Below are 18,490 nucleotides of genomic sequence, written 5' to 3' on the forward strand. Positions count from 1 at the left end.
GAAGTAATTGTTATGGCGCTCGCCATGTTCTTGGCCTTTCTTACCGGTGAAATTATCTAGAGAAATTTGTAATTCTTTGAACTTTAATTCTTGTTTTAAAACACTCCTTGCTGGTCTTGCTACATGTCTGATCTCTCTTTGAAAAGCAAGGACCGGAAAGAAGTGGTTGACCTTTGTACGACGAAGAATGAAAGTGATTAATAAAAGACGCAGACAGACTGTCAGAGAGGCTATTGAATGTCTTTAAGGTCGCGCAGGACCCTTGCTCATTAATAAATTCATTAGCCAAATTTCTTGACGGAGTGCTATCTTGTAAAGCTTCAATTCGCTACATTTTGAACATCGATTTCTCTAAAAATTTTCAAGGATATTAAGGGATGATGAAATTACATCAGGATTGTCCTTTTACTGAGAGATGACCGTTTACTGTAATGTTACAGGTTCTTAAAAGTTTAACTGCAGATAATGCGATTTTGTGTCCAAGTTTTCGGCTACTACAGCGCACCGAGTTAAATGATTATATAACCTAGTAATGAATCATAACCTCTTTTGTGTTATGACAAGAACGAAATTTTCGATTTCAAAAACTGCTAGAAGTTATCTGCTTCTAAGAGAGTAAAAATGTGAAATCTGAACTTTGAAACGTGCTATCTTCATTCTGAGAACGAAATTTCAAAATTCGCTCTTGTCATAACACAATAGGGTGCGCCAAGTTCATGTTCCTCGCGAATCAACTCCTGAAATTCTATATCGGCGAAGAAAACTTAGACACAAAATTGCAGGATTTTCCGCTTCCGAAGACCTTCCGAGTCAATGTTGACAACCGACGTGTGCTACATTCGCAGCAGTGAATCTAATTATGATAATTCGCTTTGAGTCAGCGCACGGTACGCAAAGCTGAGAACAATACCGTGTAATTACTTGTACAAAGAACTTTAAGAAAAACATTGTCATGAATATTTCGTTTGTTGTCGGCTTCAGTCGTCGCAGTTCGTGCCTACTCTTTAAATAAATACATACATAATGATCTCAAGGATCCTGCGCGACCTTAAGTTTCGCAATCTTTGTAGCTACATAGGTCACGCTATTATGATCAAGATTCTTAGAAATCTTGGCGGTCAGTCTGTAAACAATTCTTAGAAGTCAGACAACAGATCAAAACCTATCGTGATTGGTTAATGCTATCAGTTTGATAAATACAGTATCTGATCACAAGACTTCATTCTCGAAGGCGTTTTCAAATCCAAACCCTCTGTTTTTCGCTTTTAATCATGGATATAAAAACCTTGCTAGACAACCTTCATGAAGAAGTATCCTGTTCTGTGTGCATGACCACGTTTACGGAACCGAAACAACTGCCATGTTTGCACAGCTTTTGCCTTCACTGCTTGGAAGGTATTCTACGAACGAGTGGCCGCCGTGATATCATCAATTGCCCAGAATGCAGGAGAGAAATTAGAGTCCCTGCAAGTGGAAACCTGAACGACTTGCCGACCAACTTTCGAATCAACAGTTTACTGGATGTGTTGGCTATCAAAGAGTGCAGTACAACTGGTGTGAAATGTGGAAACTGCGACAAGAAAAGCGCACAGAGTTTGTACTGCTTCCAGTGTAGTTCTTTCTGGTGTGATTTTTGCATCACTGGGCACAACATAATCCGGACTAATACCGGGCACAGGGTGTTGGCACTAAAAGACTTCGAAGATGAAGACATCGAGAACGTTTTAAAGCGACCAGCATTTTGTCCAGCCCCAGGCCATGAAAAGAAAGAGCTTGAATTCTTCTGTAAGATCTGTGAAGTTGCCATTTGCAACGCTTGTGCCTTGACAGATCACGAAGGTCACGCTAAGATGCTTCTGGAAAAAGCTGCAAACGAACGAAAGTTAAAAACGAAATCTATGATTGAGACTCAGAAGAAAAAAGCACAAGAGAAGAGAAACAAAATCACTAAACTTGACGAAAACTGCTCTCACATTGAAGCTGAAGCCGCTGCTGTGAAACGAAACGTACACAGGGTTGCTGAAAGTTTGACTGCAGCTATCGAAGCGAAGAAGAAGGAAATATTGAACGAAGTTGACAACCAAGTAAAAGAATCTGTAGAGCGTCTGCGAACTCAACAGTGCGAGGTGGACAACCAAGTCAAACTGATCGAGACAGGGATTGAAAAAACTGAAACTCTTCTCAAACGCAGCACAAGCGCTGAGATTGTTCGCTTGGATAACAAGTCGTCATTAAACGCAATCTTTCAAGAAGAGGTCAGCGATGAAGAAAAACAAGTCGACCGTGACTTTGAAGGCCTTCGTCGATTCACCTTCGTAGAAAATGAAACATTATTGGACAAAATAAACGCTGAAGGAATCGGCTCATTCAAAACCTTTGTCCACAAGACTAGTGCACATCAATCAAGTGCTGAAGGAAAAGGAATCAGTGAGGCGACTGTTGGACTTGAAACACACTTCATTTTGAACACAAGAAATGCTCAAGGAGAACAATGTTACGAAGAGCGTGACTCGGTAACAGTGCAAATCAGAAATCAACAAGGCCATGACTATTCGACGACAGCGCGAGTCCAAGATAACAGGGATGGTACCTACAAGTTCAGCTATTTTGCCAAAGAGACCGGAAAATGCGACGTGTCAGTGAAGGTAAATAGTGAGCATGTATGTGGCAGCCCTTTCGCCGTTCAGGTGAAACCGAGACAGTTCAGACCTGTGCTTTCTTTCGGACAAAGACGATCGGGTGTTGGAATGCTAAACGGCCCTTGGGGAGTAGCAGTGAGCGAACGTAATGACATTGCTGTGACCGAGACTGGTAACCACAGGGTTTCAGTATTCAGTAGTGATGGAACCCACTTAAGATCGTTCGGTAAAGAGGGTAATAAGCAGGGAGAATTTAACTATCCTGCCGGAATAGCTTTTGATAACAATGGGAATATTATAGTAGTAGACCGTGATAACCACCGAGTCCAAGTTTTTAGTGAGCAGGGTGAGTACCTGAACCAGTTTGGTGAACAAGGAAGTCTTGATCGCCAGCTTAAGGATCCTTTTGGTGTATCTGTTGACAGTGATGGGAATATTATTGTTGCTGATTCAAATAATAAACTAATCAAGATCTTTTCCCCTAGTGGCCAGTTTTTACGTAAAATTGGCGGAGAGGGCTCTTTCGCCTTTCCCATTCACTGTGTCGAATATGAGAAATATCTTATAGTGTCAGACAGGGATGAGGATTGTATCAAGGTGTTTGATACAAATGGGCATTTTCTGTACAAATTGGGAAAGGGGGGGAGGGGGATGGGGAGTTAAATTCACCTGATTGCTTGTCAGTTAACAAAGCAGGACACCTGATGGTCTGTGATACAAGCAATCACAGGGTTCAGGTATTCGAACTGAGTGGAAAGTTTGTAACAAAGTTTGGAACAAAGGGGAGGGGGATAGGAGAGTTTAAGTACCCACGCTCTACAGCAGTTCTTAGTGATGGTAGGATAGTTGTGACTGACTTGTTTAACAATCGGATTCAGATTTTTTGGTAGATATGATATTTACTGTCCTATAACATAACATGAATCAATTTCCTGATTTATTTGCCATCAGTTAACTTTAGAATATAATTTTTTATTATTAGTCAACTTGTAAGCATTTTTATCTATGTCATTTTAATATATAGTGACAATCACATGTAAAATAGCTAACAAATCAAATGCGTAGGTATCGTACCATCGTTACCATCATCTGTGTTCGCATATATATGGCATATATTTTGAAAGTTTCATGGGGGTTAAGACATGCAAACCAAGATTTTTTTAATTTAAATGCCAGGGGTTCAAAACCATTATATTACATTACCTGCAGTACATGTAGGATTGATTACTTGTAAGTAAAATTGAAATTTAGGCTTTGTATCGTTAAATGTGTTGTAAACAAATAGTGGGATATGTTTTGTCACACAAGGAAATTGTGTGACCGTGATATAAGTTGTCAACATCGACTGTTATTAGACTAATTAGTATGGGTAACTTAGATCATTTATTTTAAGAAATGCTGACTCCACTCTGTCACTTGCAGCTGAACTAAGTTTAGTGTAACTACATTTAACACAAATATCATTTAAGTTTGGGAATTGATGTACTCAATAAAAAGTTGTTGTATGTTGCGTGACATTAATAATTTGTGTGACAATTTTCTAGTCAAAGCTTACACACGCTTGTTATTGAAAAGAAAAAGAAATGTGAATAAACTTTAACTATTTTTTTCTCAAACTTGTGATATTTAATCTTGATCATATCGGGAGGAGTATAAATGATGATTGATTTAATTGACTGTCTAACTGAACGATTCTGAAACAACATACTAATTTTATCGATTTTCCGAAATTTTACAAAAAATAGTGACATCGTGTTAACCAGTTTTTAATGAACATATAGCTAAGATGGAAATAAATGTTCAGTAAAGAACAAACTCACTTGAAATCAATTTTCAAAGAATTTTTCAAGACGACTATGTTTAAAGGAGAAGTTCACTCCAGAATGGCCATTTATTTTCTTTACGGCAATAAAATGTTTATACAAAGATATATTATTTACTAAAATTTTAGCCTCCAACGTGTGCTATAACCCTAAGAAATCTTTCCCAAAACTCGACAACTGGACGCCGCCATCTTGGAGCTGGTAATGTATGCGTGACGTCAAAGAGCTCAGACTGAAGTTTGGCAGGAAAATTTAAATACTCGAAACTCTTTGTTTCTTCGTAGTGGCTTTTGTTGTCAAAATGCCTGTTTGTGCATCTCCATTTTTCTCAAACAGAGCTTCAAGAAAATACAAAAAAACAAGGAGTTTCGACTATTAAAATTTTCCCGCCAAACTTCAGGCTGAGCTCTTTTACGTCACACATACATTACCAGCTCCAAAATGGCAGCGTTCAGTTGTCGCGTTTTGGGCAAGATTTTGTAGGGTTATAACGCACGTTGGAGGCTGAAATTTTGGTATGAGCAGGGTGAGTACCTGAACCAGTTTGGTGAACAAGGAAGTCTTGATCACCAGCTTCAGTGTCCTTATGGTTTATTTGTTGACGAAAACGGGAATATTTTTGTTGCTGACGCAGGCGACCAACTGATTAAGATCTTTTCCCCTAGTGGCCGGTTTTTAAGTAAAATTGGCGGAGATGGCTCTTTCACCTTTCCCTATCACTGTGTTGAATATGAAAAATATCTTATTGTGTCAGACAGGGGAGACAATTGTATCAAGGTGTTTGATACAAATGGGCATTTTCTATACAAATTTGGAAAAAATTTAAGGTTGCTCTGAACCCCTTTTGCATATTTTGCTATTTAACTTTGCAAAACGTTGGACCTTTAGAATATGTTGACCACAACTTGATTATAATAAGAAGTGAGGTCGGCAAGTAAAAAGCTAAAATTAAAGGTGTTAAAACAAGTTATATTGTTGCTATGGTAACTTATTATGCCACGAAGATGACCATAAAATATTCACTAAGGACTGAGCATTCGTTTGAACTCGTTGTTATATCATCAACTGATAAAGAAATATAGCACTGTGCTGAAATGTGAAGTGGAGTGTTACCTCGGGTAAATGAAATATTGTTGAAATAGACCGTGACCTACAGTAATATTAATATGCAAAACATGATCGATAGAATTCATTGTGAAGCAACACAAAATTGTAAACAAAGACTGCAGAGCATATTAAAGTACAGCTCTTTTTAAGAAAGAAATACTTGCAGCTATGTGGATTACATGCAATATTGACTCAATTTTAAAATAAAGTGTCATCAGGTAAACGCCTAAACGGGCGCTTATTTAAATAAACTTGTGCATCTGGCTGAAGATAGCAAAACACCGTGCAACCTCATTAAAACTGACTGCAGATTAAACAGGGACACAGAACGAAAATTTAAATTACTTTAAACTAACTTCAAATATACTGAGAATTATAGGGTATTGTCGCTTTTAAACACGGTTCGTTTCCCAGAAATCTACCGAGTCCGTTCTTTTACTGTAAACATAAGACTTGAACTAAACAAGTCGAACCAAACTAATCTACCGTAAAATGATAATGGCCACCAGCGCGAACATTTTGCAGCATAATTTTCGGTTTGAATATTCTTATGTTCTTCCATCAGCTAGCTTTGCATTTGATCACAAGAATCATGGTCTATAGCTTGAGTTCTGATCATGTGTAACGCACTACTAAACGATGACAATCTTTGATCGGTATATAATTCCTGATTATCTGCTCCACATCATTTGAGGTATTGTAAAAGTTGAGCATATTTACATGTAACACTTACCGTTTCCTGCTTGTGACGGCGGCCATATTTCTGCACCAGTTGAAACTGTTAATAAAATTAAATTGAGCTTCGAACGACGCATTGCCCGTTTCCTGGAAACTTGGTTAAAATACTGGCCCGATCCCCCTCCCCCTAGGGTTATTTGCTATGTCGGTTGCTCTTGCTTTGGTGTTCTTCAGTAAACCGGTCAATCTGGGATGTACTAGCTATATGTAATTGTTATGGCGATCGCCATGTCCTTAGCCTGTTTACCGGTGAAATTATCTGGAGAAATTTGTCATTCTTTGAATTTTAATTCCTGTTTTTAAACACTCCTTGCTGGTCTTCACATGTTTTGCTACATGTCAAATCTCTCTTTGGTAGGATCTTAAAGAAGTGGTTGACCTCTGAAACACCCCTCTGTAACAGACCTGGTGAAACCCGACCTGGTGGGTTATTTTGCCCTCCCTGGTGGAAATTTGACCTCCCTGGTCCCTGGTGAATATCTGAAAAATCCCTGGTCAATTTTATTTCTCCCTGGTGAAGAATTTTGTTTACCTGGTGAGGAAAAATCAACCAAAATCTTTCTGCTGGCTTTAATAAACAGAAGAAAACGACGCGCGGCAAAAAGATAATTTAATAATTGACTATAACTTGATGTAAATATAGCAAAAGGTAATTGTTAACTTTTTTGGTTTTTGTCGCTTGTTCCGTTGTCAAGCACATCACTGAAGAGACAAAACAGATCTGTTTCCTTTTCTGTATGTAATACGAGCTTGTGAATGATTCAGAGCGATTTGAACAGCGCGCGCGGCCCAAAACAAATGTGTGGAAGTATTTTTGACCCGGCTTTCTACAGCGTTTTATCGAATAACTACGCAGAGGATAATCAGCTTGACCGAAATAATTCTTGGTGAGTATTAAACGGCCTTTTTCCGTCGATTTAGTAGCCTTGAGCAGTTTGAGAGGCGTTTGATGTAAAAAATATCGTGTTAAACTTTGCAGCCCGCCGGCACAATGTGATGTAGAAAATACGCAAGTTATTCAAGTACATTCAAGATCATTCAAGTGGCGTATGACGGTAAATTTTAATTAAGCTGCCTCAAATTGTAAGTACTGTCTTAATATTACTTTGTGTAACTTTCGCCTGCATGAAACTATTGATGCCGATGACTGCAGTCATTAAAACCCCGGGGTAGTCAATCGATAATATCGATAATCGATAACATTCGATAACAATCGATAAAAATCGATAAAAGATTTCGTTGTGGGTAATCGATAATTATCGATTTTTCAATGAGGGCTATCGATTTTATCGAAACTAAATTATCGTACCATTTTTAGAATGAAAAACACCAAAAGATATTAAAAAGCTCGCAGAAACACTTTTACAACTTCCCTGTTCGTTTATCGGTAAAAACTACTTCATACATCTTTTCTACAAACTTTTAGTAATACTTAGCGTGTGTTGAATTTGAAATTCACTTTAGATAGTAAAAAAATAAAGGTTACGCGACAGGCCTACACGACGGTCCTGCGTTCGTGACATTTGCTCATTTGCCGTTGTATGTTTTAATTCGGTCTTTCGACCTTATTTGCTTCTGACTTCTTTCTGAGGGTTCCATTTTTTTATGGAAGCATTATGTATTTGTGGTCTAGGAAGTGTCTAGATAGAGGTCATTTTTCTTCGCTGCGAGTCAGTAGAGTTCAAACGCTCTCTCAGCGGAAACAGGATGATTTTTATCGATTCCGATAGCGATCGACGAATCCGATAAAATCGATAAAATTAACACTTTGTCGGCTTGTGAGTATCGATTTTTATCGATTGACCGATACAATCGATATCGTTTAAAATCAATTTATCGATAGATATCGATTTATCGATTGATTTTCCGATATCAATTTTTATCGATTGACTACCCCGGGTTAAAACGTATTTGTAATTGCTCGCTTAATCCGAAAAAAAGAGACAATTTATTCGACCTGTAAAAGATATAAGCAAACGGTTTTCTATTTTGACGTCTTTATGCTATAACCTACTGAAAATGGATCAACGAATAAGGGCCGGCATTTTTGTAAATGACCGTTTAAATTTAGGCGCGCCCGTGCAAGACAACCTCTGGATCTGTCTCTTGGTGCTAGCTAGGCTCTTTTGATAATAAATATTTATGTCATTTACCTTCTGGAAAAGTAATTAAGAGTGTGCCCGTGAGAGAACAGGGCAGAACCAGGTAACAGGTGATACAGCTCATATCACCGATTTCGCCCAAACTTAGCATAAATGTTGGGTATGGTGAGCTATTTACTGTGACAAAACATCAGCTTAAAATATTTCATTCCCTTCAAGTTATGGCACCTTTTGCAAAAATGGCCATTTTTCACTAATTTATGCATATTTAATTAGCTGACTTTGATTGACCAGTTCCACAAGAAAAAAAGACTTCTGAAAATAAAATTCACTGCACTATATTCTGTGGTTATTAGGCTTTAAGTACAATAATTCACTTCAACCGTCTGATTTGATTTCTTCTCCTCAAACGGTCTTTTGGAAGGTACACATTTCGTACTGTTGGAAATAGCCTTTAACTAGTGCCCAATATCTCCCATGAGCAACAACTTATATACATTATTCTTCCATGGGTAATGAAATCCATCTCTAAACTTCACAAAAATGCCACAAAATGTCTGGGGACTTCAATATTTTATTAGTATTGAGGAACTAAACACACGTGACTTAACGATTTCTTGCTATTTCATCAAAATTCACCGAAACACAGAAGCCATTTATTTGCCTCAATTTGGCATAAAATCGGTACGAAATAGCTAATCAAGCATAAATCTATAGATAACAATCAAAATATTGGCGAAGAAAAGGCAGTTAGGACATTTTTCGGAGCGTTTTAAGAGCCGATATAATTCAGCAATGTTGTGATAGCAAATGTAAAAATAGCAGCGAAAGATTTTCTTCAAAAGCTCGCTCAATTCAACATTTAGGCACATCAAAGTTAAGAAACAAGAAAGTAATACTACATACATGCCACTTATCGACACACAGATGCTTTCTTTTGAAGAATTTGTTCTTCCTCGCTGCACTTCGATCCTTCGATCGATCTCAATTGACATGTACTGTTGCTTTGAGGCGCGATGAACTTAGCCAATACATCGTGGTTCCTTCTTCGTGAAAGGTGTAAACAGGTTGTCAATAAAGTCATTCAAAGAGCTGTTCAAAGTTCACGGAAGGACACTTTTCTCAGCCAGTTTGCATGAAAAAAATTTAACTGGAAAATAAACAGCCGCCATGTTGAATTTCTACCTTTGAGCCTGCGGTTTCAGTCAGCGGTACGGTCGTTCACTGGGCATCACGCGTCCATCACGCGTGACCACACGCGCGATCATTTGCTTTTCCTCTGCGAGTGTTCGTTGGATGCGTTTGTGATGAAAATGAGAATATTTTCAAATTGTCGTAGGGAAAACTATTTCCTCCGCTACAGCTTGACGTGTTTACCGCAATGTGATGCTGAACAAACTCTAGGGTGCTTACCATTTGTTGGAGAGAACCGGTTGGAATTGAAAGGTTTCTTTCCAAAATTAGCAAACTAACCGAAATAGATGTCGCTTACCATTTGTAGCTCAGTTTCCTGTTATTTCTTTCCGAAGGATGGGAGACTAGAACTGGGAAACCTTACAAATGGTAAGAAAATTTCTGACGTTCCGTCAATTTCCGAAGAGATTTTCCAGAAAAAATTCTGTTCCATTTGACTTTCACCGAAACAGAGTTCTTGATTTTTATGTTCAACGGTCGGCATGCACGGCAACCAAATCAAAATAATTGTTAATGTTTCAAAATGACGCTAAATGGCGGTAATAAACTGCTCCGACGTCTCGGCAATACTGCCTTTTTTGGGGTGGCACCCTGAAGAAGGCAGTATTGCCGAAACGTCGGAGCAGTTTTATACCGCCATTTAGCGTCATTTTGGAACATAAACAATTATTTTTAGCATAAAAGACGCTACACAGTTAAACAAATCAAAATGTCAACGTCTCCCAGTTACTTTCCAGACATTTGTATTTTTTATTGCTTGCTCAAATTCCCCCCCCCTGGCGGAAATAGTGATTAATACCGCGCATAACGATTACATTTTTTGACCAAATTCCCCTACCCCCGGGGCATAAATGGGAAAAAATGAATAACTCAGCAAAATTGGAGAATAACGTTTACCACGGGATAAATCACTATCCGGTGGATAGCGAGGTAGGTTTTGTAATCGTAGCAGGTGGTCTTTCTTGCGCAAGTGCTTTAGTTGGGGGAGCGTCTGTGCTGAACTGAACAAAGTATTCACGTACGAAATGCCTTTAGCGACGCAGTCTATATGGCGCAGCAAATATATACATATATCTATAAAGGTGTGAATGTAGAGAGAGAAAACAACAAAAAATAAAACGGGTTTCCCTCGCGTTGACCTCAAAGAAGACAGAAGACTACCTGTGCTGGTTGAAACATTAGCTAATAAGTTTTGCCGTCTTGCGTAGTCCTAGTCTTGCAATAAATTTGTTTAGTGTTAATGCGGGGTTTAAGCTCTTTAAAAAAGTCTGCATTCGCGTCTTTGTAACTCACATAGCCACTTAAATCGAGTCGGTGATAAAGAAAATTATCATTTGAAGCCGCAATTCGTCACTTGCAATGTGGGCATTCAGGAGGAAAAATTTGTCCCCATAAATGCCCTTTTCTAAAACAAAACTGCAGTAATGACGTTTATCGGCAAATGGACAGATGGAGAAATTTGTGGGATCCCGAAAAAGAGAGTGGGGACAAATTCAGTCTCCTAGCTGCCAAAGTGTAATATAATATAGACGATTTGAACAGAGGGAATAGATGTACACAGGCCAGGCTGACAACCTGACCGCCATTTCTTCGAATGTCCATATTCACCCCCTCCCCCACCTCCCAAAAAGACAGAAACAACAAAAAAAAGACAATAAACATACTAGTTTTAACCTGATATAAGATGGAAAAAACTTGCTCTGATCATTTAATGGTTTCCGACATTTCAGAGCTCAATTTCAGAGCATCAAAACCGATTGCATGGCATACATTACACTGCATCCAGTGTATTTCTCATCAACTATTTATCAAAAAAATTCAATGGAGAAGTTGAAAAAAATTCTCACTTTTACAAGAAACGCACACTACTTATAAGGCTAAGATCAAGCCCCGGTTGTTCAGAGGGTAGATAACGCCATCCGCTACTTATTCCAACGAAAACAAACATTTACGGAGGAAAAGCAAATGAACACGCGTGTGTATAGCTGTGTTAAGCTATGTATAGGTGTGTATAGCTGTGTAGGGCTAGGCTATGTATCCCCTCTATGAATATCCCTATATAGGATTTAGTCAAACAACTATATGATGACTACACTACGTACTTGCCCCAGTGAACGGCCGTACCGCTGACTGAAACGGCAGGCTCAAAGGTAGAAATACAACATGGCGGCTGTTTATTTTCCAGTTAAATTTATTTCATTCAAACTGGCTGAGAGAAGTGTCCTTCCGTGAACTTTGAACAGCTCTTTGAATGACTTTATTGACAACCTGTTTACACCTTTCACGAAGAATGAACCACGATGTATTGGCTAAGTTCATCGCGCCTCAAAGCAACAGTACATGTCAATTGAGATCGATCGAAGGATCGAAGTGCAGCGAGGAAGAACAAATCCTTCAAAAGAAAGCATCTGTGTGTCGATAAGTGGCATGTATGTAGTATTACTTTCTTGTTTCTCAACTTTGATGTGCCTTAATGTTGAATTGAGCGAGCTTTTGAAGAAAATCTTTCGCTGCTATTTTTACATTTGCTATCACAACATTGCCGAATTATATCGGCTCTGAAAACGCTCCGAAAAATGTCCTAACTGCCTTTTCTTCGCCAATATTTTGATTGTTACCTATAGATTTATGCTTGATTAGCTATTTCGTACCGATTTTATGCCAAATTGAGGAAAATAAATGGCTTCTGTGTTTCGGTGAATTTTGATGAAATAGCAAGAAATCGTTAAGTCACGTGTGTTTAGTTCCTCAATACTAATATAATATTGAAGTCCCCAGACATTTTGTGGCATTTTTGTGAAGTTTAGAGATGGATTTCATTACCCATGTAAGAATAATGTATATAAGTTGTTGCTCATGGGAGATATTGGGCACTAGTTAAAGGCTATTTCCAACAGTACGAAATGTGTACCTTCCAAAAGACCGTTTGAGGAGAAGAAATCAAATCAGACGGTTGAAGTGAATTATTGTACTTAAAGCCTAATAACCACAGAATATAATGCAGTGAATTTTATTTTCAGAAGTCTTTTTTTCTTGTGGAACTGGTCAATCAAAGTCAGCTAATTAAATATGCATAAATTAGTGAAAAATGGCCATTTTTGCAAAAGGTGCCATAACTTGAAGGGAATAAAATATTTTAAGCTGATGTTTTGTCACAGTAAATAGCTCACCACACCCAGCATTTATGCTTAGTTTGGGCGAAATCGGTGATATGAGCTGTATGACCTGTTGCCTGGTCCTCTTATGGACACACTCTTAAACTTGTAGTCAGATTAGCAGGGCTTGAGAGACGTTCAAACTAGGGACTCGGGAGTCGAGAAAATGATCCCGCGAAACGTTCTCCCAATTTGTTTTTGAAACATATCGAATATCTGTCTGAATATCCTTCAACACGCGGTTTAGGAATTTAAGTCGTAAATGTATGTTTTGGTGGTGTAATCCGTCAAGCGCAAGGTTGGTTGTCTGGTGAAGCGCGTTCCCCTTCCAAAAATAAGGAGCTTTGATTTTAACTGAAAAGGACTAGAAATAATCGTGTTTTTTAAGTTTACTTTAAGCTGCCTAGTTGCCTATGAAACTCCCTTCAAAACGCACAAAATGTGATTTCGGCCTGTCTAATTTTCAAAATTTCCCGGGGAGGCATGCCCCCTGGACCCCCAGTAGTAGCTTACATCTTCGGCATTCACACGGTTGCATCTTTCAGATCTTTGGCGCTCTGAAGAACCGTCGTTTAAAATCCTGCCTACAGGCCTGCTAAGAACTGTAAAAGTAACATGCATCTAAAGGAATCATTTTAAGGCGACAACGTCAGTCCATCGCCTTATATCATAAGGCGGTCGGCGGAATTTGTTCTTCTATTCGTCATCGCTTCTGCATGCATTGCGTGCCGTGTATGATCTCTGATGGACAAAAACGGGCGAGAATTTCAGAGGATTTCAGGAATATAACACGACTGCTTCAAGTCCAAGTGCAAACTGACAGTGTCAATAGTATGATTATACTCATTGGCTCATTGTGACGATGATTTGCTAAATTTGACCCATTGCGGATCTAGTGGCTGTAATGCACTGTTCGATACAAAGAACGCTCGGGGATCGCAAAACGGCCCGTTTGCCGTATAACGCGAAAGCCTAAAAGGACTTTGTTATAAGAGAAATTAAGTCCGATGCCTTTATTCGATTCTGTTTTTCCTTTGCCACTTTTCTCCGTCTAAGAGCACGATACAAAGAGTATATTACTTCAGTTGTTTACGTACAATGCGAAAAAAACGACGGTGTCATCTACAGCCGTTAGGCGACATCGGTGCGGAAAATTGTGCACGATTACCCCGCTAAGTTTATTGCATACAAAAAGTAAGTAATCAACCTGGTGGATTTTTTACTTCCCTGGTCGATTTTGGTTGAAAACCTGGTAGAAAATCAGGTGTCACCAGGTCTGTTACAGAGGGGTGTTCTGAACGACGAAGAGAGAAAGAGATGAATAAAAGACGCAGACGGATACAAAGAGGCTATTGAATGACTGAGTTTCGCAATATTTGTAGCGACATTGGTCACGCTATTATGATCACAATTCTCAGAAATCTTGGCGGTAAGTCTGTAAACAATTCTTAGAAGCCAAACAATAGATCACAACTAGTCTATCGTGATTGGTTAATGCATCAGTCTGATAAATACATGTATCTGATCACAAGACTTCATTGTCGTAGGCATTTTCAAATCCAAACCCTGTGTTTTCCGCTTTTAATCATGGATATTAAAACCTTGCTAAACAATCTTCATGAAGAAGTATCCTGTTCTGTGTGCATGACCACGTTCACTGATCCGAAACAGCTTCCATGTTTGCACAGCTTTTGTCTTCACTGCTTGGAAGGGATTTTACAAACGAGTGGCCGCCGTGATATCATAACATGCCCAGAATGCAGAAGAGAGATTAGACTCCCCGCAAGTGGAAACCTGAATGACTTGCCGACCAACTTTCGAATCAACAGTTTGCTGGATGTGTTGGCTATCAAAGAGTGCAGTACAACTGGTGTGAAATGTGGAAACTGCGACAAGAAAAGCGTACAGAGTTTGTACTGCTTCCAGTGTTCTTCTTTCTGGTGTGATTTTTGTATCACTGGGCACAACATAATCCGGACTAATACAGGGCACGGGGTGTTGGCGCTGAAAGACTTTGAAGATCAAGACATCGAGGACGTTTTAAAGCGACCAGCATTTTGCCAACAGAAGCACCACAAAAAAGAAGAGCTAAAGTTCTTCTGCAAGGACTGTGAAGTCGCCGTTTGCAATTCCTGTGTTGCAACTATTCATGAAGGTCACGCCAAGATACACTTGGAAGAAGCTGCAAATGAACGAAAGTTACAAGTGCAATCTGCGATTGAATCGCAAAGGCAAAGAGCGCAACTGAAGAGAAACAAAATCACTGAACTTGACGAAAACTGCAATCACATTGAAGCTCAAGCCGCTGCCGTGAAACGAAACGTACACAGGGTTGCCGAAAGTTTGACTACAGCTATTGAAGCGAAGAAGAAGGAAATATTGAACGAAGTTGACAACCAAGTAAAAGAATCTGTCGAGCGTCTGCGAACTCAACAGTGCGAGGTGGTCAACCAAGTCAAACTGATCGAGACAGGGATTGAAAAAACTGAAACAATTCTCAAACGCAGCACAAGCGCTGAGATTGTACGCTTAGATAGCAAGTCGTCATTAAACGTAATCTTTCAAGAAGAGGTCAGCGATGAAGAACAACAAGTCGACCGTGACTTTGAAGGCCTTCGTCGATTCATATTCGCAGAAAACGAAACATTATTGGACAAAATAAACGCTGAAGGAATCGGTTCATTCAAAACCTTTGTCAGCAAGACTTGTGCGCAGCAATCAAGTGCTGAAGGAAAAGGAATCAGTGAAGCAACTGCTGGACTTGAAACACACTTCATTTTGACAACAAGAAATGCTCAAGGAGAACAATGTTACGAAGAGCGTGACTCAGTAACAGTGCAAATCACAAATCAACAAGGCCGTGAGTGTGCGACGAAAGCGCGAGTCCAAGATAACAGGGATGGCACCTACAAGTTCAGCTATTTTGCCAAAGAAACCGAAAAATGCGACGTTTCAGTCAAGGTAAATAGTGAACATGCATGTGGCAGCCCTTTCGCCGTTCAGGTGAAACCCAGACAGTTCAGACCTGTGCTTTCTTTCGGGCAAAGAGGATCGGCTGTTGGAATGCTAAACGGCCTTTGCAATTGGGGAGTGGCAGTGAGCGAACAAAATGAGATTACTGTGACTGAGACTGATAACCACAGGGTTTCAGTATTCAGTAGTGATGGGACCCACTTAAGATCGTTCGGTAGAAAGGGTAATAAGCAGGGAGAATTTAACTATCCTGCTGGGATAGCTTTTGATAACAATGGGAATATTATAGTAGTAGACAGTGATAACCACCGAGTCCAAGTTTTTAGTGAGCAGGGTGAGTACCTGAACCAGTTTGGTGAACAAGGAAGTCTTGATCACCAGCTTGAGGATCCTTTTGGTGTATCTGTTGATAGTGATGGGAATATTATTGTTGCTGATTCAGGTAACAAACTAATCAAGATTTTTTCTCCTAGTGGCCAGTTTTTACGTAAATTTGGCAGAGAGGGCTCTTTTAACAAACCCATTCACTGTGTTGAATATGAAAAATATCTTATAGTGTCAGACAGGGATGACCATTGTATCAAGGTGTTTGATACAAATGGGCATTTTCTGTACAAATTTGGAAAGGAGGGGGAGAGGGATGGGGAATTCAATAAACCTCGTTGCTTGTCAGTTAACAAGGCAGGACACCTGATGGTCTGTGATTCATGGAATCACAGGGTTCAGGTGTTCGAACTGAGTGGAAAGTTTGTAACAAAGTTTGGATCAAAAGGGAGCGGGATAGGAGAGTTTAATAATCCACGCTTTACAGCAGTTCTTAGTGATGGTAGGATAGTTGTTACTAACGTCTGGAACAATCGGATCCAGATATTCGAGTAGATATGTTATTTACCCTCCTTTGACGTAGTATAAATAAATTAATTCCCTGATTTATCAACATATATTATGCAATCAGTTAAAATAAGAACAAAATGTTGAAGTATTTGGCCATTATGGTGAGGCCATATTATTTTATAGTAAGTTACAGGATAATAGGCATTCCTTTTATTATCTGTTTTTGCATGTGGCACATATTTTGTAAGTGCCATGGGGTTAAAACTGAAAACTGAGATTGTTTAAATTTAAATTTAAATGTCAGACGGCTCCAAGCCATTATATTACCTCACTAGCAGTAGACTGATTACTTGTAATGAATATTGAAGTTTACTAAGGCATGGCAGACATTGTACTGTTGAATTTGTTGTAAATAAATAGTAGGATATTTTTTGCCACTTAAATAAATTGTGTGACGGTGGTATTAGTTGTCAACAACTACTATTATTAGACTTATTTCTACTGATAATTTAGATTATTTGTCTCAGAAATGTAAATGCTGAATTGACTCTGTAACTTGTAACTGAAGTAAGTTTAGTGACTGTAAACATCTTTCACGAGAATCGTTTTAGTTTTGAAACTGATGTAAATAAGCAGATATTGTATGTTGCGTGACATTTTTAATAATCTGTGTGACAATTTTCTTGACAAAGCTGACACTTGCTTGTAAGGTTAAAAAGAAAACAAAATGTAAATAAACTGTAGCACTTTTTTCCCAAAATTGTTGTGATATTTAATCTTGATCATAACGGGAGGAGTTTAAATGATGACTTTTCTATTTGACTCTCTAACTGGGCGATTAAAACAACATAGAACGAATTTTAATAATCCATTGATGATCGCCAGCGTTAGATTTCAAAAACAAATAAGCAAACAAGCAAACAAACAAATATTCTTTTCCCCAAATGACCTGGAATTTCTTTTTGGTTACTATTTGTACTGACCAAAGTATGAAGCTAACAAAATATGTAATAGTTCTGCATGCGTATCAGTGTTTTTGAGCTGTGCTAGCTGCAAACAGATGATTCGAAACGTAACTCGGATGGGTCTCGGATCCTTGTATATTGTGCGTTCCACCTTTTCTCTTCTCTGTTGTACTCCTACGTGGCTTCGATTAGTTTCATTTCCTTTCCTTCCTTTATTGTGAAGTCTTTGCCTCCTTACGAGCATTTTTTGCACCTGCATCCTCCGCAGAGGGGCGTAAATTCAATCCCAAGGTTCGTGGTTGGATTTTTTAGCAAGAGAAGATGTCCTGAACTTTGTTCGTTTTGTGGGTGGTAATCGACTTACTCGTAACCGATTAACACGACCGTTCCTGGTGGTTGCAATATGTCTTCTGTTGATATATTCTTGAATAACTTGATTACTCCATCTTATTTACTTGGAAACTTGTTGGTTTAACCACTGTACTGTTATCTGCGCTGATCTGTTTGCCCACTCCTTCTTTAGCTCGGAAGACAGTTTGCTTCCAATTTTTCCGCTGAATTGATTGTTGTGATTTTTTTTTTCTAGTTCAAGTCTCTTCAGGTCTTTGTATCCATTCTCTACTGTGAGTACTGTGCTAACAAATTCCTCCAATCTCTTGTTCTCGCCTTTCATGATGGGTCTTGGAATTGTATTAACGAGCCTCTCCCAGGGGTTTTAGATAACAAGGGAACACTAGGAAATATTTTTGGGGGAACAAGGGAACATGGACCTCCCCCCACCCCTCTGGAAGTGACTTATTAATAATGGCGTTGGCTACTTAACCCTTTCAGTGCTAAATTTCTCAAAAAACAGGGGTTTTTTTTACCATTAAACTGATTTTTTGGTGCTACGATCCTGAATTTCCCTTAACTTTGATTAAAAAGCACTTTTCCATAATGCAGCAAGATTTTGATGAGATT

At 38.9% G+C, this 18,490-nt stretch overlaps 1 protein-coding gene across 1 annotated transcript; it reads left to right on the forward strand.

Moving 5' to 3' along the window:
• Positions 1–1,172: 1,172 nt before the first annotated feature.
• Positions 1,173–17,319, forward strand: LOC144645935 (uncharacterized). Its single transcript, XM_078505451.1, is given in 3 exon segments — positions 1,173–3,276; positions 3,279–3,526; positions 14,262–17,319. Coding segments are annotated over 3 exon segments (4,602 nt in total). The 5' UTR covers positions 1,173–1,271; the 3' UTR covers positions 16,611–17,319.
• The last annotated feature ends 1,171 nt before the right edge of the window (positions 17,320–18,490 follow it).

This window comes from Oculina patagonica, chromosome 3 (assembly GCF_052425735.1).
Source record: "Oculina patagonica isolate OP01 chromosome 3, crgOcupat, whole genome shotgun sequence".
Lineage (NCBI taxonomy): Eukaryota > Metazoa > Cnidaria > Anthozoa > Scleractinia > Oculinidae > Oculina > Oculina patagonica.